General features: G+C 62.6%; 2 protein-coding genes across 7 annotated transcripts; one reads left to right on the forward strand and one right to left on the reverse strand.

The window, feature by feature from the left end:
• Window positions 1–1817: 1817 nt before the first annotated feature.
• Window positions 1818–22156, forward strand: PLEKHA2 (pleckstrin homology domain containing A2). Of its 5 annotated transcripts, XM_074563922.1 has the most exons (13): window positions 2273–3158; window positions 4634–4710; window positions 6328–6491; window positions 7362–7418; window positions 9278–9326; window positions 10461–10558; window positions 14144–14290; window positions 17183–17329; window positions 17499–17567; window positions 17707–17777; window positions 17941–18004; window positions 18573–18650; window positions 19068–22156. In XM_074563922.1, exons 3-13 carry the CDS (start codon window positions 6351–6353, stop codon window positions 19407–19409), a joined length of 1263 nt encoding a protein of 420 aa, XP_074420023.1. In that variant the 5' UTR covers window positions 2273–3158; window positions 4634–4710; window positions 6328–6350; the 3' UTR covers window positions 19410–22156. The 5 variants fall into 5 exon arrangements, with proteins under 5 accessions (XP_074420020.1, XP_074420025.1, XP_074420023.1 ...); XM_074563919.1 differs by lacking the exons at window positions 2273–3158; window positions 4634–4710 and adding an exon at window positions 1818–1888; XM_074563924.1 differs by lacking the exons at window positions 2273–3158; window positions 4634–4710 and adding an exon at window positions 1971–2170.
• Window positions 22157–24249: 2093 nt separating this feature from the next.
• On the reverse strand, window positions 24250–25559 carry TM2D2 (TM2 domain containing 2). Of its 2 annotated transcripts, XM_074563928.1 has the most exons (4): window positions 25287–25559; window positions 25119–25206; window positions 24910–25025; window positions 24250–24770 (listed from the first exon to the last, which is right to left on the reverse strand). In XM_074563928.1, the coding sequence occupies exons 1-4, from the start codon at window positions 25490–25492 to the stop codon at window positions 24557–24559; spliced, it is 624 nt and encodes a 207-aa protein (XP_074420029.1). In that variant the 5' UTR covers window positions 25493–25559; the 3' UTR covers window positions 24250–24556. The 2 variants fall into 2 exon arrangements, with proteins under 2 accessions (XP_074420029.1, XP_074420028.1); XM_074563927.1 differs by lacking the exon at window positions 24910–25025 and having other exon boundaries at window positions 25287–25542.
• Window positions 25560–26816: the final 1257 nt, after the last annotated feature.

Here is a 26816-nt window from a genome sequence, read left to right on the forward strand (position 1 = left end):
GCACAAATAGCTGTGTACAGCCCTCATCGCCGGCTGTGGGCGACCTCACCCCCTGCGAGGGCGGCTGCAGCGTTTTGGGGAGCGGCGCGCCATGGCCACCCAGCCTCACCGCTGCGTTACATGGCAGGGTTTACCCCTCTCACCCTGCGAGGGTGCCGCGCCACCCCCACGGGGTGCTTGTCCTTCCCCAGCAGCGCCGCTGCTAGTGCCACAGGGGTTTTGCGGGGTCCGCGCTGGGGTTCATCCCCGCCAGCCCCCTCCCCGCCTGCGGTGCCGGCCCCGAGCTCTGCGGGTCTGTCTGTGCACGAGCAGAGATCCCGGAGCACCCTCAGGCTGGTGTGAAAACGTGTAAGTGCTCAAACTGCTGCTCAGGGGGCAAAACTCAGGGGGGGGTTGGGTCAACAGGACCCGAATCTAAACTACTGAAAAGTTGGTGGCGATGGCTCTGAGCCCAGCGCAGGAGCTGGGGCGATTCACCCGCCGCACGCTGCGCTCACTGCTTGGATTCGCTCAGCCGCTGCCGTATTTGATGTTACACACTGCTGTAAGGCCGTGGGAGTGGGGAAAGGTTTTGTGAAGCAGCGACGATGCCCCACACAGTTTGGAAGCCTTGGGACTCTGCATCCGTGTCGGTGTGAGCACTGTGAGAAATAAGTTCCGGTCCGAATGAAATAGGCTCAGGCAGAATCCTCTGTGAAGCACATCTTTATTCATGTTCTTGCAAGAGCGGGTGACCTAGCAAGCAGGCACGCTTTCAGTTCTTGAAACACACCTTTTTATTTCCTAATCCCAGCTGAATTTTTCCCTCCCCTGTTTCCCATTGGTTGGGTACTCCAGGGTTCACAGTCTGTCGGAGGCGCTTAAAATTCCTCCCGGATGTCCTGCCTCTGTTTACTTCTCTTTATGCTACACCTAAAGGGATTATCTGACTAGTTTATTTCTTTCCTTTTTGGTAAAAGATTGCTCAATGTCATTAGCCCTGGTTAAATGTTTGACTCCCCTTCTAGACACTAATCCAGGAGGAATCAGTTTGTCCTTCTGTCTGTGTGATAAGAGATGTTCTACAAGCCTTTGCTGGAGCCTCTCTGTCTTAGTCATTCCCTTGTCACGTCACCTCTGATGGGAACGGCTTTTCTCCTCTGCAAAAGCAATACCTGCCTTTCTTACAAGCACCAACTGTGGGGCAGGACCCCCACAGCGTGTCTGTCCCTGGAAACCCCTCTCGCATGAGAACCCACCTGCTGTTTTGAGCATCTGAGCCGGGCTGCGGCGGCTCTTGCCCCGGGCGGGGGCTCGGTCAGGGTCGCTGGGCCCGGGGAGGGGCAGGTTCAGGTGCGTGTGGGGGGGACGCAGCCGTCTCCAGGGACCCTGTGGGGCAGCTCTGGGGATGGGCCTGGGGGGCTCTGCCGGAGCGTCCCGGGGAGAGAGCAGAGCCGCCGGGGGATGTTGATTTACCTGAGCAAATTTTGCCGGGTTTGACAGCAAAACCGGGGGGCGGAGGGAGGTGTTTGCCAGGAAGGGCCCGATCCCCGGGCACGGCGGGGGCCCCCGGCGGAGCTCTCCCACCCCGCGGCGAGGCTGCAAAGCTCGGGGCGGCGACCGGCACGGGGCTGGCCCCAGCCCCGCTCGGCAGCGGGACCCCCGCCCCGGGGGCCGGAGCGCTCCGGAGCCGGTGCGCTGGGAGGGGGGGACGACGCGACCCTCCCCCGCCCCGCGGAGCCGCCCGGGCGCCCCGCACTCACATCCGGGGCCGGGTTTGCTAATGGGAGACGTAATTAACCCGGAAAAAAAGCGACGCGGAGCCAGGGGCACACCCCCTCCGCCGCCGCCCGCCCCCCGCCCGCTCCGCCGGCCCCGCGCGGGGCGCGCAGCCCAGGGACGCCGCGGGGTGAGTGCGGGGGACGCGCGGGGGGGGACGCGCGGAGCCGCCGCCCGCCCGCGGGCTGCGCTCCCCCGCGGGGGCGGGCCGGGGACCCCCGTCCCCATCCTCCCGCCGGCCCCCCCCGCCCGCCGGGGCTCCCCCCGAGAAGGGGCTTCTCCGGGGGCGGGCGGGAGGCGGCCGCGGGGCTCCGGCCCCAAGGTGGAGCGGCCGCCGTGGGGCTGGTCCGTCGGTCCGGGGATGAGGCAGAAGCTCCGGTGGCAGCGGCTGGGAGCATCCGTGCCTCGTCCGGTGGGGAGAGGCCTCCCGGGGGCGGCGGGGGCGGCACTTTGGTGCTTGGGGGGCAGCGGGGGGACGGGGGAGCTGGGGGCAGCGGGGGATGCTCCTGCCGGGATGACCCCGCGGTTCTGGGAGCGGGGTCCCTGTGGGAGATGGGGGAGCGCCGCACGCTTTGGGTCTGCGGGGTCGGTGGCAGATGCGCGGGGGCGATTTGGGATCCGCAGCCGCTCGGAGCGTGTTCCCCTGGCCGGTGTTCTGTGGTGAGGTGCAGAAGTGTCTCCTCGCTGCTCCCAGCCGGCCTTTCAACAGGTTAATTATTTCATTAAGGCAAATGTCTGGAATTAGCAGGAGTTAGCTACTGGGCTCTGCCTACACCGTCTGTCTCGTGTGTCAGCCGCCGGATAGACGTCGGCGGGGCGAGCTCTGGAAACTCCTTTGCACGGGCAGGTAGAAGGAAGTGGTGCTGCACCCGCTGCGGCTGCAGCCATCGCCCCGCGCGCCGGCACTGCGTGGGGACAGCGGACACCGCAGAGCGGAGCCCTGGTGACACGGGGGTGGTCATCCTGCACCCCAACCGGCACCGGGACAGCTCGGGCAGACAGGCGTGGGAGAGGAGGAGGAGGGGGATGATGATGCTCCTGCTGTGGCTGCCTGCAGGTGCAATGGGCCGCGCTGCGGAGAGAGGTGCCGAGGAGCTGCCTCTGGCCAGTGCTGCTGCGATGCTCTGAGTGCCAGGTCTCCTGTTGCCTTGGCTTTTTCTGCTGCAGGGTGTCCCTGGGTCGCTGTGCCGGGAGCAGGACAGAGCAGGGCACGGGCAGCCGCGACAGTGCGGTGAAGCGCTGGCGTCCTGCGGGTGCTTCCTGGAAAGTCTGGCTGTGTGGCTGCACACGAGGCCTTTGAGCCAGCGGTGACCGCAGAGAGGGGCTCGGGTGCCGTTTGGACGGTGCCCTGCACCTTCTGCCTCTCCCTGGGGAGCGCTCACCTGTATCTCGGGAGGCAGGTGAGAGGGTATTTTTGCTGTAAACCTCCTTCTATAGCCTAATTGCTCTTGTCGTCTCATTAACTGGTGGGATATTATGACTCTGAAAGAGCTGGGAAGTCAGCTGCTTCAGCGGCAGGGGAGAGTCCTGGAAGTCTCTGATGTGCTTCACTACAAAATGGCATAAATTCATAAACAGGATCTGCTAATGAGATCCTGAGGGCCTGATCCAGTGCGATGCTCGGGAAGTTCAAGTTGTCGATGGCAGATTAGCCTCCATGAATCGGGCATGGGCATCATCCATAAATCGCCGCCTCCTGTGCCCGGTGCCAGTGCGATGTCCATCATGTTTCCATAAAGGATGTCCTGGGAAGCTGTGAGGCCTCCAGGGACTCATCCGCACTGGATGATGCTGGTTTTCTGTGAGGTCCCTCTTTTTCTCCCCCTCAGGTTTAGTCTTATGTCCTTCCTACAGCAAACGCAAGTTTGGCTTTTGCATAGAAGTATTTATGACTTGGAGTTTACGAAGTGCTGTATAAATAGTAAACCTTAGTGCAGACGGAGCATTTTCTTGCCCTTCCAGAGTTCCTGAGCAGGGGGACCGAATACCCACATGCTGCTGGAACTGGAGATGCTACTTTTATCTTTTTCCTATGGAAAAGTGGAATTCTCAGTGGCTGCGAGGGGCAGTTCGTGTCCTGCAGGCAGTGGGACGTGAGGGGACAGGGACCTGGGGGTCCCGAGCTCCAGCGGAGTGCCCTGCCCCGGGGAAGGGACGGGGCAGATCATCGCTCGCTGAGGAGGAGTGTGGTCTGGAGGGCAGAGTGCGGGGCGATGGCGATCTCCTCTGCCCAGCGGTTTTTGCAGCAAGTGCAGCCCGGGGTCAGCTCGCACAGGAGGCTTGAGCTGGTTTGTGGGCTTTCAGCTGAGCCCGAATTGATTAAGGATGGCAGAAGGGGAACGCAGGGAGCCCTGTGGGGCTGGGGGCTCGTCCCTGCGCTGCCCGCGGCACAGCTCGGCTCTTCCTCATCCCTCTCGTGAGCAGAAATCTGGGGACTTTTATTAGCAGCAGGAGAAAGAGGCAATTTGTGAGGCCTGGTCTGAACATGTTGGTATGGTTGAAGGCACTTGGGAATCTGCTCTCTGTGTGCTTCCCCCCCCGCCCCCGCCACGAAAATAACCCCACAAAAAAGCAGTAAAATGTGAGGTGCCCACATAACCCTTGTATGAGGGCACGTGTGTTGTTTTAAACCAGTCTCTGCTACTGAAGCGGTGCGATTTCCCTCCTAGCAGAGCCCTGATACCCATCTCTGAAACCCTGGTGATAAACCCCGAGATCCTGACAACAGGTTGGCTTGTTTTCTGCCACCTCTACCTTTGCAGCTGCACCACAGCTCTTGCACAACACTTGCCTCTCAGGGCCCCACTCCACTGCCGCTATTCGGCTCAAAAATAGTATTTCCTCCTTTTCTGCATGAGATCTTTTATTTGTGCAGCCTCCACTTCTGGCACCTGCGCGAGTCACCCCTCTGCTACCGGACAGACCTCACTGGGTTCAGCTCGCATCCTTTGGGTAACCGCTGCCTCCGTCCCCACCCGTCCCCCCTGCGCCGTGGGGAGGGGGCTCTGCCCGGGCGGGGGGATGTTCCTGGCCCACCGGTGGCTCTCGGTGCTGCTTTTGCTTCCCACAAGGGGCTGGAAGCGATGGCGCAGAGACCCAGGGGTGCCAGGTGCTGTGGAGGGTGGGTGGGAGCCGCTGCCGCATGGGAGCGGTGCCGACGTGCACCCACTGCCGCTGACTCAGAGCCCCGCTGCTCCCGCGGGGTGACAGAGCGATGCTCGGGCTCCCCCACATCCTGTGCCCACAGGGGGGCACAGGCAGAGCCCACCGATGGGCACCGCAGCTGCTGTGCTCTCCGTCCGGCTGCCCAGGGCCATTGCGGCAGGTCGGCACGGCGTTTCTCCTGCTGCTGCGGAGGGCTCCGTGGTGCCGGCACGGCTCTGCTCGCAGCTCGAGCTCGGGGGTGGCTCATCCTGGATGGGGGGCAGCGCCGGGGGGTCCGTGCCCGCAGCAGACCTGGTGACACGGCTTGGCCCCGCGGCGATGGGTCATTGTTTTCCCTGCTGACTCGGCATCCTGGCTGCACAGATTTTCTGCTGGAGTTGCAGATTGTTTTCCATTTCCTGGGAGTGTGCTCGGGCTCTCTCTAGCACGCACTCTGCCTCGGGATTATTTTTTCTTATGGTTCCCGGCGACCTGGTGTCTCGTGTCAAATCCTTTGTGGCTACTTTGTCCTCTCTTGGTGGCCTGAGCTGCGGCATGGGGCTGCCCCATGCTGCTGAGCCCGTCTCCGTGAGATGCAGCCGCCGCTGTGACAGGGGCAGTTTGGGGCTGTCACTCGGTCTGTCACTGCCCAGGACATCCCAGTGGCCCTGGTGCAGCCCTGTGCCACGAGTGGTCTCGGAGCTGGGCCGGCAAGTAGCTTGTTCAGCAGCGCCCGATGATTGAGTCCATCTGCAGCTCCCCAAAGTCCTGCAGCTCCTTGCTGAGCTATTTCGGTCTGCTCTGCCCGCTCCTGCCTGCACCCGGGGCCGGCACGCTGGCACCCCGCTTGTCACAAAGGCGTGCTGGGTGATGGTTGGGTTTGGCAGCTTCCCCGCGGTCCAGACACACAGTGGCAGCCGCTTGACTTTGCTGTTCGTGCGTTACGCCGTGGCTGCGGCGGCCTGGGAGAGGAGCAGGAGGTCTGGGCAGGTTGGGAGGCTGGACGGGCAGGTTGGGAGGCTGGACCGGCAGGATGCTCGGCGGTGGGACGTGGTGCGGAGAGGGGAGCTGGCTGAGCAGCAAAGCCCCAGCCCCTCTGCCCAGCCTCGTGGGGGCTTTCACGCCTTTGCGGCATGGCTGTGGTGGGGTTGGCAGCTCTCGGGGCTGGGCAGCGATGTGCGCCCCTGCAGGGAGGAACACGTTGGTGAAAATGCCTCGATTTTCAGCGAGGGGAGGCGGTCGGTGTGCTCGTTTGGACCAACCCCGGCAGGTGGTCCCTTCCCTGGGATGGGGGCTGAGGGACTGTGCTGGCATCCCGGCACGTCTGGCGCTGAGGGGCTGAGGTGGCTGTAGGCGCAGGAGCTCCCCGGGGAGCTGGGGCTGCGGGAGCAGAGCACCCACCTCTGCCTGCCGCTCCCTCTGCAGGGTGATGCGAGAAGGAGCCCGGCATGCCGTACTTGGATCGACAGAACCGTATCTGCGGGTTCCTGGACATTGAAGAAAATGAGACCTGTGGCAAGTTTCTGCGGAGGTATTTCATCCTGGACACCCAGGCCAACTGCCTCCTGTGGTACATGGACAACCCCCAGGTAGGCTCCCGCGCTGCTCCCGGCTTCGTGGAAGCTGTTAGCAAGTCGTTAGCTGGATCTCAGGCTCCCTGGTGGAGGCGGCTGCTCTGGGTCCGGGAAGGAGGGTCCTGTCTGCTGCCTCAGTTGTCTGGTGGGGTCTCCTGTGGCTGGGTGCAGCCGCGACCAGGCTCCAGCAGAGCAGCCCCCTGCCACTCCTGGGCTTTCCAGGACTGCCCCAGCAGCAGCTTGATACCCTGGAGAAAAGGTTATCCTAGGAATACTTGTACTCTTGGAAGTGGTGTCGTGCAGCAAAAGCACTTAGACCAGGAGCCGGGCGGCTGGGGGAGATGGAGTCTGTGATGTGCCCCACGTCTCTGGGAGCTGCCCCAGCGCTTGTGGTCAAGCTCAAGAGAGCAAGAGCGAAGCCGAGCTCTGGGAAGACCCTCCAGGGAAGCCCGCGGTGCCCGAGCACTGCTTGTAGGCTGGGGAGGCACCTGCCTTCCTGAAGAGCATCTCGCAGCAGATTCTTCGTTGCCTTGTTCAGCGGGGAAGGGGAAGCTCCCGCTGGCCGGTGTTGGCCCAAACTCTTGCTCTCTGGGTCCCGCGGGACTCGGAGCCCGTCGGGCACCTGTGTGCACGGGGCGGTGAGCGGGACGGGGGTGCGGAGGGGAGCGAGACGGGCACGACGCTGGGGGCAGCACAGCGTGGCCGGTCCCAGCTGCTGGTGGGGCACGAGGTGAAGCAGGTGCCCGGGGAGGGGAAGCGGCCGGGGCCGGCAGCGGGGCTGTTGGTTTTGCTGCCTGACCCCAGTGACACCGAATGACAGCCTGGCTCGCCTATTCCGTGTTCCCCCTGCCGTTTCACTCCCATTGCTCCTTAAATGTTTTGCAGAACCTGGCCATCGGTGCGGGAGCTGTGGGATCTCTGCAGCTGACCTACATCTCCAAGGTAACGTCAGGGTGGGGCGGAAGGAACATGAAGGGTCCCTGTTGTCCCCTCTCCGTGTGGCTTTCCTGGGAGAGGCAATGGCTTGCCCCAGCGGTGCAGGACGCGAGGTCCTGCCCGAGCCCCTGCCGTCCTCCCTGCGCCCCCTGAGCGGGTCTGTGGGGAGGGGGGGGTCCCAGCGCTGGGATGGGTGTTTGCCTTCACCCGCAGACCGGCGCGGGAGGAAGAGGAACCACTCTGCCATGAATCCCGGGTTGGAAGGGACCTCAGGGGTCGTCTGGTCCAACCTTCTTGGCAAAAGCAGGGTCTAGGCAAGGTGCACAGCTGAATCTTAAAAGTGCCCAATGCTGGGGACTCCTCCGCGTCCCTGGGGAGATTCTTCCGATGGCTGGTTGCTCTCAGTGTGAACCATTTTCCTCTTGTAAAGGAATGAAGATGGGGAGGTAGAGACGGTCACAGGGTCCCCCTTGCCATGGGTTTGGGGGCACCAGTAGCTTTCCCCGGTGCTTAGAGGCTTTCTGGAAGCTCTGTCTTCTGTGTGTCTTAACGGCATTATCCGGCTTCCACGGGAAGGTGAAAATAGTGGAATAAATGAGAACTGTTGTGGGGCTGGTGACTGGACGCGTGGAGCTGTGGCTGCAGCGCGGCCGTGGAAAGCGGAGCTGCCACCGTCCCTTTCCGTGAGCTGCCCCTCGGCCGCTGCCGGGGGAGCAGGGACTCGTGGCCGCCGCGCCAGGCTCAGCCCCGTGCCGGAGCCGGATAAAGAACTGGACAGATCTCCCTGTTCCTGCTGAATCATGATTTATAAATTAAGCGCAGATGAAGCAACGCTGGGAGGCTGAGCCTTCCCCATTTCGGATGGAGCCTCATGTATAAATTATATACGTTTTAGTCTAAATGCAAATTGCTGTAGGACAGCATTTGGTCACAAACTGCAGGATTGGGTTATGCCGGCGGCTCTAACTACCCTCTGTAAATATGCCAGAAAAATGGAGGTTTGCTTGAGAAAACATATTTAAAGCATTATAGAGTGGCTCCGAAGGAGGACGCCTGTCAGAATAAATACTCCACGAATGCTGTGCTCAAAGCCCTGGGGAGTATTATTCTTATATAAATGATTCCTACTCTTTAGGGAGAAACCACTGCTATTTTCCCTCAATTTTCTTAATTGCTGACAAGAGCGACTGTGTTAGTCCGGCAGAAACTCGCGTATTCGAGGCCTTTGAAAGCTTTGAATTCTTTGCTTTGCAGCGCAGCCAGCGCCGGGGGGGATGGCGGGAGATGAAAGCCCCGTCTCCGCGCTGACCTTCCCCCGGGACCGCGCGCTCGCTGCCGGCCGCACGCGGGCTGCCTTCCGCCCGACACGGGCCAGTGCCCGACAGCGCGCGCAGCTGCGCCGCCACTCCCGCGTCTCATCCTCCCGGGCACCGCCGTGCTGCTGGGGGGTCCTGCCCGGCCGTTCCGGGGGGGGACACAGAGCCTGGGGTGGGAGGATGCCCCGTGGTGGGCTCCCGCGGTGGCACCCAGCAGGGCTCCGGCGGGGAGCTGCGCGGGGAGGACGTGCTAATTGGGCCCTGGCCACGTTCGTTTGGCCCGAGCTGGCTGGTCTCCCCCCGTTTGCAGAGGGGTACGTGCGGGTCCGGGAGGGCAGGCGGTGCCCCCAATCTCGCCCACGGCCGGGCGCTCGCTCCTCAGCCCCGCGCTCACCTGCAGCGTGGGTGCGGGACGGGGGCTGGGGTGAGCGCGGGGAGCACCCGCTCCCCCTCCTCCACAGGTGCGTGGGTGGAAACTTCCATCTCCAGTGCGTGCCGTCGGTGTGTGCTGTTATCTTTAGCTATTTTCTTTGATTTGCTGTGTTGCAGGTTAGCATCGCCACCCCAAAACAGAAGCCGAAAACCCCGTTCTGCTTTGGTGAGTGAGGGGGGGCTCTGAGGACACCCCACGGCGGGAGGCTGCGGTTGCGTGAGCTGCCGGACAGACCCGCGGGAGGGAAGGGGATGCTGCCAGCGCACACCGTGCTAGAGGGCCAGCGTAGGGCTAGTGTGAGCCTCAGCCCCGGGCAGTGGCCCTGTCGCTGTCACCCCCCGTGCGAGATGCACGGGCCGAGCCTGGTGATGGAGGCACGACCCTATGGGTCCCCTCCGTGATGGTCCCTTCACTGTGCTCTTGAATCCTTTCCGAGTGTCCCGTTGTGCGATACAGGGCTTTTTTCCTCTTTAATGCCAGCCTAAGGGTCTGTTCCTGCTGGCGCAGGGAAAGGGGTGTTTCGTGTCCAATTCCCCCCCTCCCCAAATGGCCTCAGCACGACCCCCGCTGTGCCGTGTGCCTGAGCCGTGAACCCGGGTTCAGAGCAACAGGAACGACAGCACGAGCACGTACTTGTCCCAGGGGATGGGGGCTGCCTTTGCAGTGCTTTACCGCAAGGGATGTAGCCCAAGACCAGAGCGCACGGCGCGTGTCCCCGCGGGGACGGGGCTGCTCCGGGGACCCCGGTGTGGCAGCGCTCAGGGGAGCTTCAGCAAGACCTTGTGCAGTTAAAAACATCTCCAGGTTTTTGGTGCAGGAATCCTCCGAGAGCTTGCTCTGCCCCGTCCGGCTGCCGGGCAGGAGGCAGCGCTCGCTGGGGAGTCTGCGGGGAGCATGTTCCCGAGGAGCTCCCCGGACCTCCTGGGGCTCACAGCGACGTTTCGGATGGGAGTTAAAGCCCGAGTGCCGAGGGGAGGGATTCCCAAGGGGCCCTCAAACACCCCGTGCTGGGCGGTAAATTCAGCGCTAGATCAAGTCCTCGTTTGGGCCATGCCGCAGCCTTGGTGTAAGCCTGGCTTCAGCCCTGCGCTTCTGTCCCCGCAGAGCCTCCCCGTGTCCCCCCTCCACGTCCCTCCGCCGCTTTTCCATGCGAGAGGTTACGAGAACGATATCTGCAAATCGCTCTGGGAAGGGGAATCGAGAGATGCTGTCGTGTTGATTTATCGTTTAGTTTGCTTTAAGGATGCTGAGCAGCGAACGGGGTCCCCTGACTCTTCTTGTCGTTCCCCTCTCTGACAGTTATCAATGCTCTGTCTCAGCGCTATTTCTTACAAGCCAGCGATCAGAAGGACCTGCAGGACTGGGTGGAGGCGCTGAACCGGGCCAGTAAGATCACGGTAGGCTACGTTGGGCTCCTCCCTGGGGTTGCTGCGTCCTGCCTTGGCGGGCTGCTCCGCGCGCCTGGAAGAGCTGTGCTTTTCCATCTTGCCCTGCCCTCCCTCTCCGTCGTCCCCCCGGCCCCACCTGGGGAGCAGCCGCGGGGGTGGCCGGGCTGTCCCTGGCCCGGGAGCCGGTCCGTGCCGAACTTGCCAGGCTTCCTTCTGGGCTAGTGCCGAGGCTGCAGTGGGGAAGGACGGACGCGCAGCTCCCAGCTGGTGGCTGCAGCGTCGCCTCGTCCTTCTGGACCTGGCTCTGCGCCTGCCGCGCCCCTTGGTTTGCTCTTGAGTGAAGCAGCTGTAGCACGGGGCTGTAGCTCCCGAAAGCCCCTCGTTCCCAGGGGAGCGTCCCCTGGGCGGCCCCATGAGAGCAGGGCTCTTGCCCGGCCACCCCGGGGCTGTGTGCGGTTCTGCCCCTGCGCAGGGGCAGAGACGCTCCGGGCAGGGGGGGGCGTGCTGGCGATGCAGCCCTTTGGTGTGCGGGGCTGGGCGGCGTCACCCTGTCCCTTTGCGAGGCCAGAGCCGCCCGGTGACCCCTCTCAAGGCTCTGGTTTCAGGCGGGGGATGTTCCCTCCGCCATCCCCAGGAATGCTGCCGTTTGCTCGGGCATCTTTCCCCCCCGGCTCCCCCCAGCTCTGTGGGGGACGGCGGCTGCACCCTGGGGAAGGTCCTGTGGGATCCGTCCCCATCCCCGTCCCCATCCCCGTCCGCTCTGGGGCCGTTTCCCTCCTGTTGGCTGGGATGCCCATAACCAGCTCCTCGCTGTGGCTGTCCAAGGGCATCTTTCTTGTGCTTCAGTAATTTATTTACTCAGTTTTTATTCTTTCTGGAACACTGGGTCTTGTGACGAGGCAGAGCGCTGCACTGTCGGGCGTCGCGGGGCGGGTCGTGCCTGGATTCAAAGGACTTTGTCTGCCATCTCCTCTCATCCGCTGTGGCGTTCATGGGACCGTAAACTGATGGTCGCTGACCCAGTAACTGGCGGAGTCTGTGCTCCTCAGCTGCCCGCCGCTCCCGGCGCTGGGGGACGGTGCCGCGCTCCCTCTGCGTTCGGGGCTCCGTCGGCAGCGCCCGGGTTCGGCGCTGGGGGCTTCTGCCCGGCCTCGGGATGCGGGGGATCCCCGCGGAAGGGTCGGGGGCACTGCAGGCTTCCGGGCGCCTGCAATTAGCAGCGTTGCCAATGTTTGATGCTGGCAGGGTTTTACTGGATCGTGCGCTGATGCGTGTTGTGCATGGTTTGTGAACTGAATATATGGAAAAATCACGATGAACAGTTTAGGATCGGGTCCTATCAAATAACCTTTTTGCCTTGAATTTTTTGTTAAAAATCACCAGAGTGCTGTGTTGTCTCCGTGGGAAACTCATCTACAAGGCCAGACCTGGCTTGTATTTTCTTTTTATATCTGCAAATAACATTAAATGTGACAGCCTCTGTGCCCGAAGCTGCCAAACTGATGGCACAGGCTCTGGCTTGTACCTTCTCTTTCTATGAGTTCAGGTGATATTGGCCACAAAAAACCCCACCAAAACCAGGTAGGAGCAGTAACCAGAGCCCGCCAGCGACACCAGTCCACGTGTACCCTGGGGTGATTGCCTGCGGGCACCGCGTGTTGCTGATCTGCCGGGCCGAGGTGGTGGTAGGAAGAGGTGCGTCTTCTGTTTCTGCAATGAACCGCGGTGACTTTCATTCCCTGACGTCGGCCAGCCCTTCCCGACTCTGGCGGTGTCCCGGCTGGCGACCGGCTCATCCAGCCCTGCAGGGAGGAGTTCCCACGGGCTGGCTGGGAAACGCAGGGCTGCCGGGGTGCGGGTGGTGCGGCCGCCCTGCCCAGCGTGGGAAATCCCTCTCCCCGCTCTGCACCTTCCCGTGGGTCTCCGTTTGCGCCTGGGTTTCCTTGGGATGCTCCGGGTTGCAGCGGCTTCATCGCTCCGCAGTGGGTGGAGAGGCACAGAAGGGCTGCAGGGAGACGCTCTGGCTGTCGGCGGGGTTTGGACCCTTACCAGCCTCCGGTCTGCCCCTGGCCCTGGGCTCTGCCGGGCTCTGGGCGCGGGGAGCATCGCACCACATCAGACCTCGCCGCCGGCCGCAGGGGGATGGGAAGGACGGGGCAGCAGTTTGGGTGTTGCTCCCGGTGCAGAGATCCAGGTTCAGCTTCCGCTTCTCACGGAGACTTCTCCTCTGCTCTTGGCAAATCGGTTCCTGTGTTTCCTCACCCCGCTCGCTGTCTCGGCAGCCGGGGCCTCGGTGGCTCAGGGCACGAGGTGTGCAGCGTGACGGTGACAGGGGGCTCTGCTCGGTTCTGCAGGAGGAGCCGCACTGACCGGTGCCGGGTGCTGAGCAGCACCTTCCCCCTGCAGAGAGATGCAGCTCCTTCCCTCTGCCCGCACACGCAATGTCTCTGCAGCCGCGTTGTGAAACCGTTTCCTCCATCCGGGCGCCCCGTGCCGGCTCCCTGGCCTCGCCTCGTGCTCGCCCGCGTTGCCGGGGCAGGCGGCCAGTGCCCGCGGGCTCTGGTGCTCCGCACGGGGCTGTGCAGCGCAGCCGTGGGGGGGACCCTGCCATGGTCCGGCCACTCGCTCTCGTGGCAGCGGCATTTCGGAAGCAGGACGGGATGGCACCTGAACTGCGACGGCTGAGCCTGGCTGTTGGAGAGCAGCCGGGGCCCTGCGCAGGCAGCGTGGCCGTGGGGTGGCCGGGATCTCCTCCTTGGCTCTCCCTGCTCTCCTGCGCATGGGTTTGCTAACCCAGATCTCTGTCCCCCAAGACTTAAGCCAGGTCTCAGCCTAAACATGAGACCAGGGGACGTCAGAGCAGCCGAGAGCTCTGCCTGCCCAGCCGGCAGCCAACGCATGGTGCGTTTGCACGGAGAGGACGGTGCGTCACTCCCTGTGCGCTTCGGGGTGGAAGGCAGGAGGGTGGACTGGAGCCAGAGACCCCAATTAATGGCATTAGAGAAGTGGAACTGCAGACTCAGGAAGGAAAACATGGAAACCTGCCGTCCTGTCCAGAGCCGGGTGCCGGAGGGAAGGAGGATGGCGGCACTGGGAGCTGGGTCCCCGCGGCGCAGGCTCTGCCCGGGGACATGGGGCCGCTTGCAGCGGAGACCCAACCTGTGCGGCCGCGGCTGGTGGGGACACGCATGCGTTCGGCGTGTAACCCAGCGCCCGGCTGTCTGCCGTGCCCCTGCGGACGTGCTGCTGCTCAGCCTCGTTAGGCAGAGGGAAGCTCGTCATTAAGCCTAGCCGTAAGTAGAGCGGGGACAATTAAAGGAGCGAGTGTCCCACAAACGCATTGGGCTGCAGAGGCGAGTCGCAGACTCATGTGAGTTGATGCTTAATTATTCACCACCTCTCATCTCCCGTCTCAGCGCCTCCTGCAAACCGCCGCGGCGGGGCCCACACCCTCCTTAATTGGGGTGGCTTGTTCATTTATGAGTTTTTAAAGGGACATAGCTGCATTTAGGCTGGAAGGACAGAGATGAGGGAGGTGTGGGACTGCCCGGCACAGTCACGCCTGTGCCCTTCACCCTTTTCTTTCTCCCGTAGGTGCCAAAGGGTGGCAGCGTCCCACCGTCCGCAGAGATCGCGAAGCCTCCGGTGGTGCCCCAGGCCCAGGAGAGGAAGCCCCAGGTGGCCTATAAAACCGAGATCATCGGGGGGGTGGTGGTCCACACGCCCATCTCCATCAACCAGGTGAGCTGGCAGGATCCGTGCAGCGTCCCAGACCCTGGGGGTAAAATCCCTGCCGTGTCAGCACCCCGCTTCGCTCTCTCTGTTCCCTGTGTTTTAAGAGCAGCTCCTAATGGGGATAAGCAGAAAAGGTGGCAGCTCTCCCCACGCGTAGCTGGGCGAGGGCATTCCCTCCACACCCCGCTTCCATGTCCCTGCGCCTCGGGGTGCGAACGGCTGCCGGGGGCCTTTCGGTGCTTGAGCCGGGCTCTGAGGGGTCCCCGCCGCTGGGTTTGGTGCCTGGCTCCTGCTCTGTGGCTGCCCTGCCCGCAAGGCTGTGCCGCCTTCCCAGGCGAGTGGGGCTGCGTCTGCAAAGCACTTGCTGCGAACGATGCTCGGATTCCTGCGCTGGGGAGGGAGAGCGCGGGGAAAGCGCGTGTCGGGGCGTTATCGCTCCAGCGTCCTGCTGTGCCCCGAGCAGCGCGATGGGTGCAGAAATACTGTTAATACACAGCAGCGGTGGGCTCTGTCCTTCTCCAACCCGCGTGTCAGAGCAGCAGAGCTTGTGGATGTGGGTCCCCCGACGTGGTGCTGGGCTGGGGTGTGGGTTCTGGGGGAGCTGCGGGGTCCGGGGGAGGTCCAGCCGTGGGGCTGGAGGCAGTTGCTGGCTGTTGGGGAGGCTGGTTCGCACTTTCATTTCTGGAAACCAGCTCGGTGCCTGCAAACGCTTCCCGCTCTGGGGTGTACAAATAGCTGCGCTTAGCGCCCTGCAGCACCTCTGTCTCGCTGTGAAGTGATGAGACCGGGGGGCGTGAGGAGGAGGAGGGGTGAATCTGCTCCTGCACACCTTCCCGATCATCCTGCACCATCCACCCGCCCGTCCTGGGTCCAAATCCCCCCTCGAGATGCCCCGGGCAGAGGGACCCCGTCTTGCTGCCCCCATCGAAGCAGCCAAAGGGCCTGTCCCATGCTGGAGGCGGTGGCCGTCACCGCTGGCTGTGGCTCTGCAGCCCCTGCCCTCGGCACGTGGCCGTCGGTGTCTGCCACCTTCGGGCGCTCGTCCGGCTCTGGGTCTCGCTTCAGCTCTTATCAGTGGCAGCACTAAAAATAGAGCAGAGAATTAGATCATTGCAGCAGTGTTTTTGCTGCCAGGCGCTTTTAACGCTTCCCTGGCCGCGGGGTTTGCCGGGGTGGGGAGGTGTGTGGGGTGCGGCGACGCGCGGGATCAGTCAGGCTGGTGGCCGTCCCTTCCCGGTGCCACTGCTGGACCCTCAGCCCCGTGCAGACAAGTGGCAGCAGCCGGCCCTGTGGCTTTTCTTTTCTGTTTCGTGAGTTAAAGCTGCTTTCTCTCCTGGCTCTCGAGCTGGGCTCCCCCTCATCCCAAGAGCCGTGAGCTCCATCCCCGGCCCTTGCTCAACTTCTGTCTTTCTTTCACAGAGGGGATTGTTTTTTTTTTTTTAAAGGTGGTGCATTGGCTGCCAGAATATTTTCCGTGCTCTTGCAGCATGCCCCGTGTGAAATGGCTATTTCTCTGCTGCAGCTTCCTGGGCGCGTCCGTGGTTTCCTGGCTGTGCCCCGGCCGGTGCTGCCCTGCAGCGGCTCTGGGACCGCGGGTGGGAGCCCCGCGCTCCGCCTGCACCCCCAGCCCGGCCGGCAGCATCCCCCCAGCTCCCGGCTGTAACGCTTCCTCTCGCAGCAGCATCCCCATCCCTGGGTTTGGACACGTACATCCGTAACGCCCGGTGGAGACGGTGCAGCCCAGGCGAGGGGTGCAGGCGGCTTTCCCAGCCAGGCTGGGGCTCGGCTCCGCCGCTCTCCGGAGGGGCCGGGGGGCAGTCTGGGGACAGCCAAATGGCCGCTCGTCTCTGTCCTTGGAGAAAGCAAAGCCGCCTGTCGAAGGTGCTGGAAGCGCCGCGCGGGCAGGTCGCTGGTTAACCGCACCGGCAGTCGCACCGGCGCGGGGGCCATATAAGGCTGGCAGCGGCGAGAGCCCCCCCCGGCTGCCATGGCAATTCTCAAACCTCAGCGCGGAGCTGGAGGAAGGGGTTGGAGGGCCGGGGGAAGGAGATGAGCGCAGATGTTTCACCTCAGCCATCCTCTGCGCTGCCGAGGGGGAAGGGAGGGCACTGCCGGGGAACAGAGGGGTGATGCTGGCAGGGTCCGGCCCTCGGGATGCGCTGGGTGGTGCTCGGGGGGAGCCAGGGAATGGGTGCCCATCAGCGCTCACAGCAGGGTGAGCATCGTGCCCGGGGAGAGACAGCTTGGCGCCAGGGGAAGCACGATTTTTCTACCTGAGCTCCCAACATCGCAGTTTGTTTTGGGAGAATTTGGCTCTGAAAAACATGGCTTTTGGCCAAAAGAGACTTTTGGCTTTCCCGAGCAGCTTATTCCCACAATATATGTCCCTCTCCAGCTGGAGAGCATCCCTGTTTCCTAGCTTGGGTCTGTCTGGCTCCAGCTTCCAGCGGGTGATTTTCGCCCTGCCTCCCTCTGCCAGGTGGAAGAGCCGCTCGTGCCCCGCGTTTCCCCCAGACGGGCTGAGTGCGGCTGAGTCACCCCTCGCCGTTTGATAAGGCGGACAGACAGGTCCTCCTCCTCCCCTGCTGCAAGGGGTTTTCCTCAGCCCTCAAACTGCTTCTGTGGCCTCTCTGTAGCCTTTCCAATTTCTTAATGTTGTTTTTAACGTGTGGGCGCCAAAAGGGCAGCAGTCTGAAAAGCTGTACGTAAGGAGATGAAATCAGCTCTCCACGCTGGTTCGTTCGCCTGCTCGTGTCCAGGCGTCGCAATTAGCCCTTGGCACGCAGCGCTGCGCTCGGGGCTGCTTTCCCTCCAGCTCTGGTGTCCTGCCTTCCAGCAGGGAATTCCCCTCCCTGCGCGCGCCCGGCTCCCCGGTAACTCTCTGCTCTCCGGTTGCAGAACGGGGGGGACGGAGGGGAGGGCAGCGACGTGGCCGCCCACCCGCTGCTGCGGCGCTCACAGAGCTACATCCCCACCTCGGCTGCCAAGCCGCCCGCCGGGCCACCTGTCCTCAAGAGTGGCTACTGCGTGAAGCAGGGGAACGTGGTGAGTGCTGGGAGTCCCCTGTGCCGGGGGCGGGCGGCATTGGGCGGGTGGCGGTGGGATGCTGCCCTGCAGGTCAGGGATGCTCCGGGATGCTCTGGATGCTGGACCGCGACAGCGTGGGGAGAGCCCCGGAGCCCAGCATGGAGCGGTTCCCTCCTCTCTTTTCCAGAGGAAGAGCTGGAAGCGCCGGTACTTCGTTCTGGACGAGTTTTCCATCAGTTACTACAAGTGCGAGCAGGTGAGCAGCCCCTGCCTGGGCCTGGCAGAGGTGGGGGGCTGCTGCGCTCTGGTGCCGGCGGCTCCGTGGGAGGCTCGTCCCAGCGCTGCCAGCCCCAGTGGCCAGCGGAGCCCGTCATCGTCTCCTCTCCTCTCCGCAGGACAAGGAGCCCCTGCGTTCGATTCTCCTGAGGGACGTCTGCAAGACCCACGAGTGCCTGGTCAAGTCTGGGTAATGCTCCCCTCCGTGTTTCCCCAGACCGTGGCTCCTGCCGGAGCCCCGGGTTGTGCCAGGCTTTCCCCAGCACATTCTAGAGATGGGGGTAAATATGGATTTTTTTTTTCCATCCACAATGGCTTCTGGGTAGCGACCATCTCTTTCTTGCTGTTTCCAGCGACCTCCTGATGCGGGACAACCTCTTTGAAATCATAACGAGCTCCAGAACCTTCTACATCCAGGTGAGGGGCCGGGGGGGGTTTGCTGTTCTGCGCAGTGGGTTCAGCTCCCGGCGGCTGCCGCGAACAGGCTGTTCCCGGCAAACGCCAGCAGATGAGCCTGCAACAGCGTCACGGGCGAGGGAGAACTGCGGCCGGTTTCACTTCTCCCCTTGGGCTTATTTATAATAGCGGCTGTTGGTGTGAGCAGGAAAAAGCAGAGAGAGAAGCACGGGCTGATCCGATGAGCATCCCGAGTGCGGGGCTGCGCAGGGGCAGGGTTGGGAACACCGCCCCCCCCAACTCTTTTTTTTTTTGTTGTTTTTGGTTTTTTTCCTTAAATGCTTTATCTACTCCTGAGATAAAAACGCTACCACATGGAGAGTGGCTCCCCTTCTGCGGGGGGAGATGGGGCGGTGCAGGGATTTTTGAAGCAAGGATAAATTGGAAAAAGAAATAAATTGTGAAGCAAGGCTAAAGTAGCAAATACCCTGGGAACGGCGGTCGCCTGTCCATCGGCGTGTCCAGGCTTCCCGGGCGCGTTTGGGGCTTGCGGAAGGTAAGGTCTGAGCGGGGCTGGTGTGTCTTGCAGGCAGACAGCCCCGAGGACATGCGCAGCTGGATCCGGGCCATCACGGGGGCAGTCCAGGCCCTGAAAACCCGCCCCAGGGTAGGTCACCTCCTCTCTGCTTCGTGCTCGGTGTCAAATGAAGACCATGCCAATGCGTGGGATATTTATTTCGTGGCTTGTGTAAGCGCTCGGTTGGCCCGTTTCCAGGGTGAGATCCCTGCCCTCTCCGGGTTGGTTTGCCAGTCGCTGGAAAAGTTCCCTTGACAAAGATTGAAAAGTGAGATTCAGCCATCGAACCGGAGCTGCGTGAGCCCTGCTCCGCTCTGAGGCAGGAGCGAGAGCCTGACGGGGCAAAGGGCCCTTTAATTCAGACTTTTGCTTTCCTTAGGGGTTTTTTTCCCCTTCTGCAGAGTGTGTAAAGGGCTCCCCGTCCCCAGGGCTTTGCAAATTGCTCCCAGCAGTTGCACGCACAAACCCCGACCCCATCCAGCGCTCACTCTGCGCCTGTCCTTGCAGGAAATCTCCTTCATGAGATCCTCCTCCATGGTGAAGCCGGGGGGCTCGGCAGCCCCCTCCCAGCCGAGGCACGGGGAAGAGAGGCGAGCGCTCTGCAAAGCCCCCTCCACCTCCTCCTGGCAGCCCTGGACGCCGGTGCCGCCGGCGGAGGGCAAGCAGCCGGCGCCGGAGGAGTCGCCCGCGCCGCTGAGGGACTCGCTGTTCCTGCCGGCCTTCGCCGAGCGCGACGCCGGAGCCGCGCCAGGCAAGCGCCTGCGGCACAAGTCGGAGCCGCAGCATCTCAAGGAGAAGCCGTTCGCCTTCGACCTGGACGATGAAAGCATCCGGACCTCCGACGTCTGACGGGGCGTCCAGCCACCCCCCCGGCCTTCGCTTGCCGCCTCCCCGGCTGCCGGGGTCCCCGCGGGGCGGTTCAGGGCGCACAGCTGTGCCAGCGCCGGGACTGGTCTCTGTGCATCCGCTCAGCGCCTTGGACCGAGCTCTCCCCGTCGTCTCGGTGGGGGCGAAGCAGCCCCTTCCCTCCACCACCGCTCTCCCCTGCGATACAGGCTCCGGCGGGACCCGCGTCCCGGTGCCCAGCTCTGCCGGGGAGCGCGGTCCCTGCCCGCTCCTGCCTGCGCTTTGCCCCGGGCGCTCCATGTCTCGGAAGCCGCCTCCGGGCAGGGCAACCTGGATGAGGGGCATCCTCTGCTGCAACCCCATCCTTTCTCCCCAAAACAAGCCTGGAGCAAGCGGCAGGAGGTCTCAGGGGTGTGAAGGGGAACGTGGCCTTTCTTGTGTTGGGAAAAACATTTTTCTCCCCTTTCCTGCTGCTCAGCCTTCCCCGCGTGGCTGGGCAGAGCCGGGGGGACACCAGCCTGCGGCCGCCTGCGCAAGGGACACGCTGCAGCTTCCCCTTTTGATGACTTTTTTTCCCCAGGAGACCAGTTCTTTACACTGCCTGACTAATGGTGTGTCAACACATCTGCTGGCTTTTAGTTACGTCTTTTTATATCCGTGGCCACTGTTAAACCCCGGCACTGGCAGGGTCCCCCCGAAAGGCTCACCAGTACCTCCCGAGCAGGAGCCGGAGTGACAGCAGTTCCTGGGGCCGGGAGCATCCTCAGGCACGGCGTGGGGTTTGCACTGCGTACACCTGGGCAGCAGGAAGGCGTTCCCCGGGTGGGGAAGTGCTTTCAGCAAAAAGCACCAAAAAGCCGAGCGCGTACTGAAACCGGGAAGACTCGTTGAGCCAAGGCGCCTGCTGCCCGCCCTGAAGTGAAAACGAGCAGAAGCGTTTAGAGCGGTGTGAACTCCTCGTCCCCGTAACCAAACCAGCCCCTCTCGGAGGTGTGATAAAGGGCGTGTAGAGAATTCAGGTGTTCCCGGCTCTGCGGTGCCCGAGCGTGTGTCGCGAGCAGGAGCAGTGCCCTGCCTGGGCACCGCAGCTCTGGGCACGGCTACAGCGGCGCCAGGGATGCACCGGGGCACGGGGGGCTTTAAATGCGCTTGCCTTGGCCCGGCTGCACGGCCGCGTCCCGGGTCAGACACGGGCACGCTCTTTCCCATCTCGGATAAACTCCAGCTGATCAATCCGGGTGACCGGTGCGGGAATTCCATTGCAAACAGCAGTGTGCGCAGCGGTTGAGGCTTCCCTCTATTGTGGACTCGTCACCTTTTATTCTTGTTTGTTTGTTTGTTTTCTTTCTTTTTTTTCTTTTATTTTTTTTTCTTTTTTTGGCATTACGTGTTCTCAGCTCTGCAAAATCAGCTCAACGTGCTCCCCAGAAGCAAGCAAAAAAAATCTGGTTTGTCCCTGCCCTTTCCAGGTCTCCAGCTGTTTGGCAGCTGTGCTCCAGCCTGGGACGCAGCCGAGCTCCATCGGTTTTGCTCCGAGGCGCTGATTAGCCCGATGGATCTCAGCGAGATGAGAATTGCACCTTCCTACAGGGATGATGCCCCCCCCCAGCCCCGTGCCGGGGCCGGCAGCCGGGGGAGCCTCGGTGCAGCTGGGGGGGGCCGGGGCCTCCCAAACTGGGGGTACGGATGGCTCAGAGGGGGGTGGAGATGCTGGAGAACACTGAAACTATGAAAAGGAGCAGGGATCAATGCAAACGGTACAGGGCGAGTGTTAATATTTGTTATTTAATTGTAGAAACCTAGATCATGCTCTTCCTTCTTCTCCTTTTCGCTTTATTTGCACTAGCATGTGAAATTTTCCTTTTTTTAGGCTGACTTGCTCTTTGGCTCATAAAATGGCGTTTCAGAACGGTTTTAGTAACTTGGTACGCCTGTCGGTCACAGAGTCACAGCGTTGGGTGACAGCGCTCTGACCTCGTTTCTGGAGAACGTGGAATGCAGAGGGACAATGGTTACTTTGCGCGAGGCGCCCAAACCACCGCGCGCCGAGTATTCGTGTTGCTTGAGAACTGCAAAGTTTCCTCGGGCCTGGGATGGTAAAGCAGGAGCTTGTTGCACAATTAGGGTTAATTATCCAGGAGGAGAAACCACCAGCGGCTCCAGCGCTCTTGCGACATTCCCGGTTCTCATTCCTGGTTCTCATTCCCACCCTCCTGCGTCCCCAGGGCGGTGCAAAGGCTGGATGTGAGACGGAAACCGGCATGTTCCGCGTGGAGCCGGGCTCCAGCCCCGTCCGTAACGCGGGTGGTGTCGCGGGGGGGGATTCGCATCCCGTCCCCAGGGAGCGGGCAGATGCAGCCAGGCCCTGGTGGGGCGCTGCCGCTGGTGTCCCCTCACCCCTGCCTGGGCGTGAAGGCGTCCCCCGGAGCTGCTCCCGTTTGGGGATGCAGTGTGCGTGCTGGGGGTTCCCCGCTTCCCGAGGGATGCGTGATGGTCGAGGGAGCCTTGTGCGGACGGAGGGGTGGGAGAGACGGGTTTGCTCTTTCCTATGAAGACTCCCAAGCGGTTTCAGCCGTCGCGGCGAGCGCTGGCTGGGGGTCTCAAGTGCTCTTAGGGCCGGGGTGCCTCGCGCGGGCCATGCTCCGTGACTCCCGTGGTGTCGGTTACCCCCCTCCTGCCCCTCGCCTCTCAATGTGGGAGACAGAACCCCTTTTTTTCCCTGTGTTTTTAAATAAAGAAGGAAGTCCCAATCGCTTTTCCAGGCTGTGTGTTTTGGGGGATGGTTGCTGGGGGGAATCAATGCTGTCTCTCTGGGGTGGAGGGACCACGGGGGCCACCGGCGGGTGCTCCCCCCACATGCTGGGGGAGGTTTAGGAACATTGCACGGAGCTGCCCAAGTCCTGCCCGGTGTCCCTTGTGCCCCACACGTGGCTGGAGCCCCTTGGACACCCTGACCCCCCCCCAAGGCAGCTTCACCAGGGAAAGCACTGAGGGGAGGGCGAAGGGACGTCATGGCCTCTGCTCTGACAAAGTTTTTGATCTTGTTTGTCACCGCTAGAAAGCGAGGGGACAGGGACTAACTGACTGGAGGCATCCCTTGCTCCCCGAGCATGTCGTTGGTGGGAAGGCGACAGAGGGAGCGGAAGCCGCCCGTCTCCCGGCGATGTCCATCCTCCCGGCTCGAGGGACGACTCTAATCTTATTGCTGCTGCTGTTCAGACCCCAGCTACTGCTCATCTTGCGCCCTTCCACTGGTAAGTGTGTGCCAATAAAACTCTTGGTTTAAGCACTTTGTTACCCTGATGTGGGTCTGGGGGTGAGAGGGGGCGAGCACCTGGTGGTGGCCGGGGGGGTCACAGCTCTCTTGGCCTCTCCAAGCACCCGGAGAGCTGTGGGACCGATCCCCCGGCGCTCCTCAGCCTGGTCCCTGACAGCCTCGTCCACGGGAGGAATCTGAGGTCCTGCTGGTGGCTGCTGGGCTGGGGACACGGGGAGATGTTAATGACGACGGGCTTTTGCATGCAGGACTATTAATTTTTAGTTTCTGGCTCACTGCATAATTTTTTCCCCACCGTGGGCTTTTCAGCCCCGTTGTTCCACTGGTCTGAGGAATGTGGTAGTTTCATGACGAAGCCTCCCCCCACCCCACTGCCCTGAGGCCTACGCAGAGCTGCCAAATTCAGATTACTTGTGACCTAAATGGGATACAAACCCCATTCCCCGGAGAGGAGGAGCTGTTGCAATAAACCACAAACCAAAACTGGAATAGGCAGAATTCCCGGCCAGATTGAACCCCGCTGCAGCGCCGCCAGAGACAAGCGTAGAAGTAACACAGGCAGAAAATCGCCAAATGCAAACGGCTGGAGGGCGCTGGGTTTGCAGAGCTGTGTGAGAACAGAGTGTGTGTTTGCTGGATTTTACATCAAACATGACTGGACTTTTGCATATACAGATTTTGTGTCTGGTTCTGGCTGTGACTTACTGCAGCTTCCTTTTCCCGTTTTTATTCAGCTCGGTAAGTTTTCAGGCTGCATCTGGTGGGGGTTCCTCTTTTGGGTGCGAGGTTGCTGAGGCTCCCACTCATCTGGGTACCGCAGGCGCCCCGTGCCATGGGCTGGGGCCGGGGGTGACTGTCACAGGGACGGCAGCTCCCCCTCGGCAGCTCCGGCCCCTTCCCTGCTCTCCCACGGCTCCCAGCCCTTCCCTGCAGCTCTGGATGGAAACGAGCCCTCGTCACTGATGAGGCAAAGCTGCTATTTCACAGTTTTGCACAACACGAATGGTCACCCCTGAACGGTTTGAAAGAATACAACGATCTGGCAGCAGGGAAAGGGAATGGAACCTGCTGCCCCAGGCAGCACGATGGGGTATGTTTTGAAAAGCACACTTATTTACTACGAAGGGCAAGGGACAGGAGGAGAAACAGGCAATTTTAAAATAACATGCGTACTTCGGAGCGGTTGCAGTGTCCCACATGTGATGTTTCTAGAATACAAGCACAGCAGGCAGAGTTACATCGATGGACACCGGTGCTCCTTTTGAGAGGCTTGAATAGTAACGTTATTTGCTGCACTGTGGCTTTCACAGCCTGCAAGACAGGGGAAAGTAATGTTCTCCAAAGGGTGTGGGTTCTACTAAATCTAACCCAGCTTCCCCTGCAGCCGGTGAATGTGTTTTTAAAGAAATAATGCCGAATCAGAGCTCATCGCTTTGCCACAGCCTCTATAACTGTGCATCAGGTTACTCGACCTCAAAGGTTTGCAAAGTCCAGTAACACAAAACCACACACTACTGGCCTGCGCCTCCATGCGGGTGTATGTACCGATACTGAAAGTAACTGGAATCGGCTCCTTCCAGAATTTATTAAGCTTTGTTTGACCCCCTGTGGTTGCAGGGTTTGATTTCTTAAACTGTTACCACTTGCCAGGGGGGAGGTAATTCATATTATTTTAAACAAGGAAAATATATACTGAACAATTTTGTGTCCAAGGTTTGTACAGAGGAATAATTGTTCTGCACATGAAGTTACAGCTCTGTAAATCCATGTTTGTGCAAAGCAGGAGTCTGTTCCGATGCCGCGGGACAAGCGCAGGAGTCCGGCCCCGGTCCTGCGGACGCTGACGGCCTCCGTCGGGTGGGCTGCGCTCCCCTCAGTACACGGTGCACCAGTTGCTGCCGTCGCTGGGCATCAGCCCGCCGGTGATGAGGAGAATCAGGTCCACAAACCACCAGATGCCCAGGCCTCCCAGAGTCAGCAGCTTCCCCACGGCGGTCCCGGTGTGGCCCAGGCAGAATCGATCCACTCCAAAGCATCCCAGGAAAAACGAGTAGAGCAGAGTGGTTATGAAGTAGTGTCCAGTGTACCTGCAACGGCAGCGGGCGGGGTGAGGGGGGGCCCGGGGAGCGTCCCGCCGGCCCGGACCCGTCGCCGCCGGCGGGACTCCCTCCGGCGGGGGCCGGGAGCGGTGCAGGCCCGGGAGGGGAGCGGGGGATCGCGTCCTACTTGACGCAGGGCCGGCTGCCCCGCAGGAAGCTCCGCGGCTCGGCGCACTCGATGCCGTCCAGCGCCCGGCACTGCACCCGCGTGTGCTCCACCTCGCCGTAGGCCTGTCCGCCGAACTGCGGGCAGCGCGGGCGGGGCCCTCAGCGGCGGGCAGGGCCCGGGGCCCGCCGCCGGCCCGGCCCCGCCGCCGCTCCCCGCCCGCCCCTCACCTTCACGCAGCCGTGGCCCAGCTCCTGCTGCGCCGTGGCGTTCCCGCCGTGGTCCACCGGCTCCTCGCACTCCACGAACTCCTCAGGGCTGCGGGGAGGGAGGGAGCGGTGAGGGGGGGCCAGGCGGCGGCTCCTTGTCCCCCCCTCCCGCCCCGGGTCGGCGCTCACAGGTAGGTGCAGAGGACGAGCGGCGCCTGCGGGTCGGTGTAGGCCCAGGAGGCGGCGGGCGGGCCCGGGCCGGGCTCCTCGGGCTCGGTGCCGTTGTGGGGGAGGCCGCGGGAGGCGCCCTGCAGCAGCAGCAGGTTGCCGAGCAGCAGCGCGGCCTGCCCGCACAGCAGCGCGTACCCCACCGGCCCGCCGCGCCGCGGCGCCATGGCGGCGCCCGCTGCTAGGAAACGCCGCCGCCTCCGGGCCGCGCCGCCGCCGCGCCGCCGCCAGCCAATGGGCGACCGCCGTCTCGCCGCGGGGGGCGGGGAATAGCCGCCCGCAGCCAGTCAGAGCGAAGGCGGAAGAGACTGCGGGGGCAACGCCCAGAGGCGAGGCGGAAGTCCGCGCCAGGCGAGGAGGCGATTGGCTGGCGGGAAGGCCTGCCAGCCTATGGGTGAAGGCGGGAGGCGGGGCACCGGTGCCCCGCGGTGAGGGGCGGTGAGCGATGGCCGCACTGCGGGGCTTCCGGTCGCCATTCCCCGCCGCCCCCCGAGCAGGGCCCCGGCAGCGAGGGGCCTCCGGACGCGCTGCGCCGCTCGGCGTGAGTTGCTGGGGCGCGGTGGGAGCCGCCCGGCGCCGTGAGGCCGCCGGGCGGGAGGGAGCGGCCCGCTGCGGCCGAGCCAGGCCTCGCCGCCCCCGCCCCGCGCCCGTCGGGTCCCCTGGTGTCTGGCCCGGTGCTCGGTGGGCGCAGCCCGTGCCCCCTCCCCGGGAGTCGTTGCCGGTGGCACTGGGGGAGGCCTCGCCCCGGGCTCCGAGGAGAGCGGGGAGCTCATCTGCCTCCACTGGGGCAGCGGCAGGGAGAGGCCCCCGGGGCTCACCGGGGTCTCTTCGGGCTCGCCGCTCCCCGGAGCCCAGGCTCGGCGTGGAAGCAGCAGCCCAGCACCTGGGGAGGCCCCGGTGGGCCCCGGAGAGGTGCATCTCCCCGGGCAGTCGGTGGGAGCGAGGGTCCAGCTCCCCCTGGCATTGGACTGAGATCCCCTCTGTGCCTGGTGGGGGTCAGAGCCCCCTCCCCAGGGAACCGCGGCCTTCGCCTGTCACCGTGGCTAATGACTGATGGCGGCTGGCAAGCCGGGTGGTGGTACTGCCAGAGTCGGCTTTTCTCTGCCCTGTGACAGGAATTGGTCTGCTGGAGGCGGTGGCCAGCTGTCCCACTAAGCCCTTCTTTAATGATTAAGAGGCTTCCAAGTGGCTTTAGAAATAGCTTAAAGATTGCATAGCGTGTGGGCTGGGGGGCAGAGGGTTTTGTGCGTGGCACTAAGGCAGGCAGAGGAAAGATCACGTTGAGTGTGTGTTTTACTGAGGTTTTACACCATTCAGTCACGGTAAAGCATCTCTGAAATGGGTGTAAATGAAACTCATGCTTTAGGGCTTGATGTTTCAGACTTTACCACGTTAATTGCTGGGGGAAAGGTTGTGCCCAAAGGGGCTGGGAACGCTGTTGGAGGTGAGGTGACAGCAAGGAAATCCCAGCTGGGGCAGCAGTGGGTCACA

This window comes from Larus michahellis, chromosome 20 (assembly GCF_964199755.1).
Source record: "Larus michahellis chromosome 20, bLarMic1.1, whole genome shotgun sequence".
Classification (NCBI taxonomy): Eukaryota; Metazoa; Chordata; class Aves; order Charadriiformes; family Laridae; genus Larus; species Larus michahellis.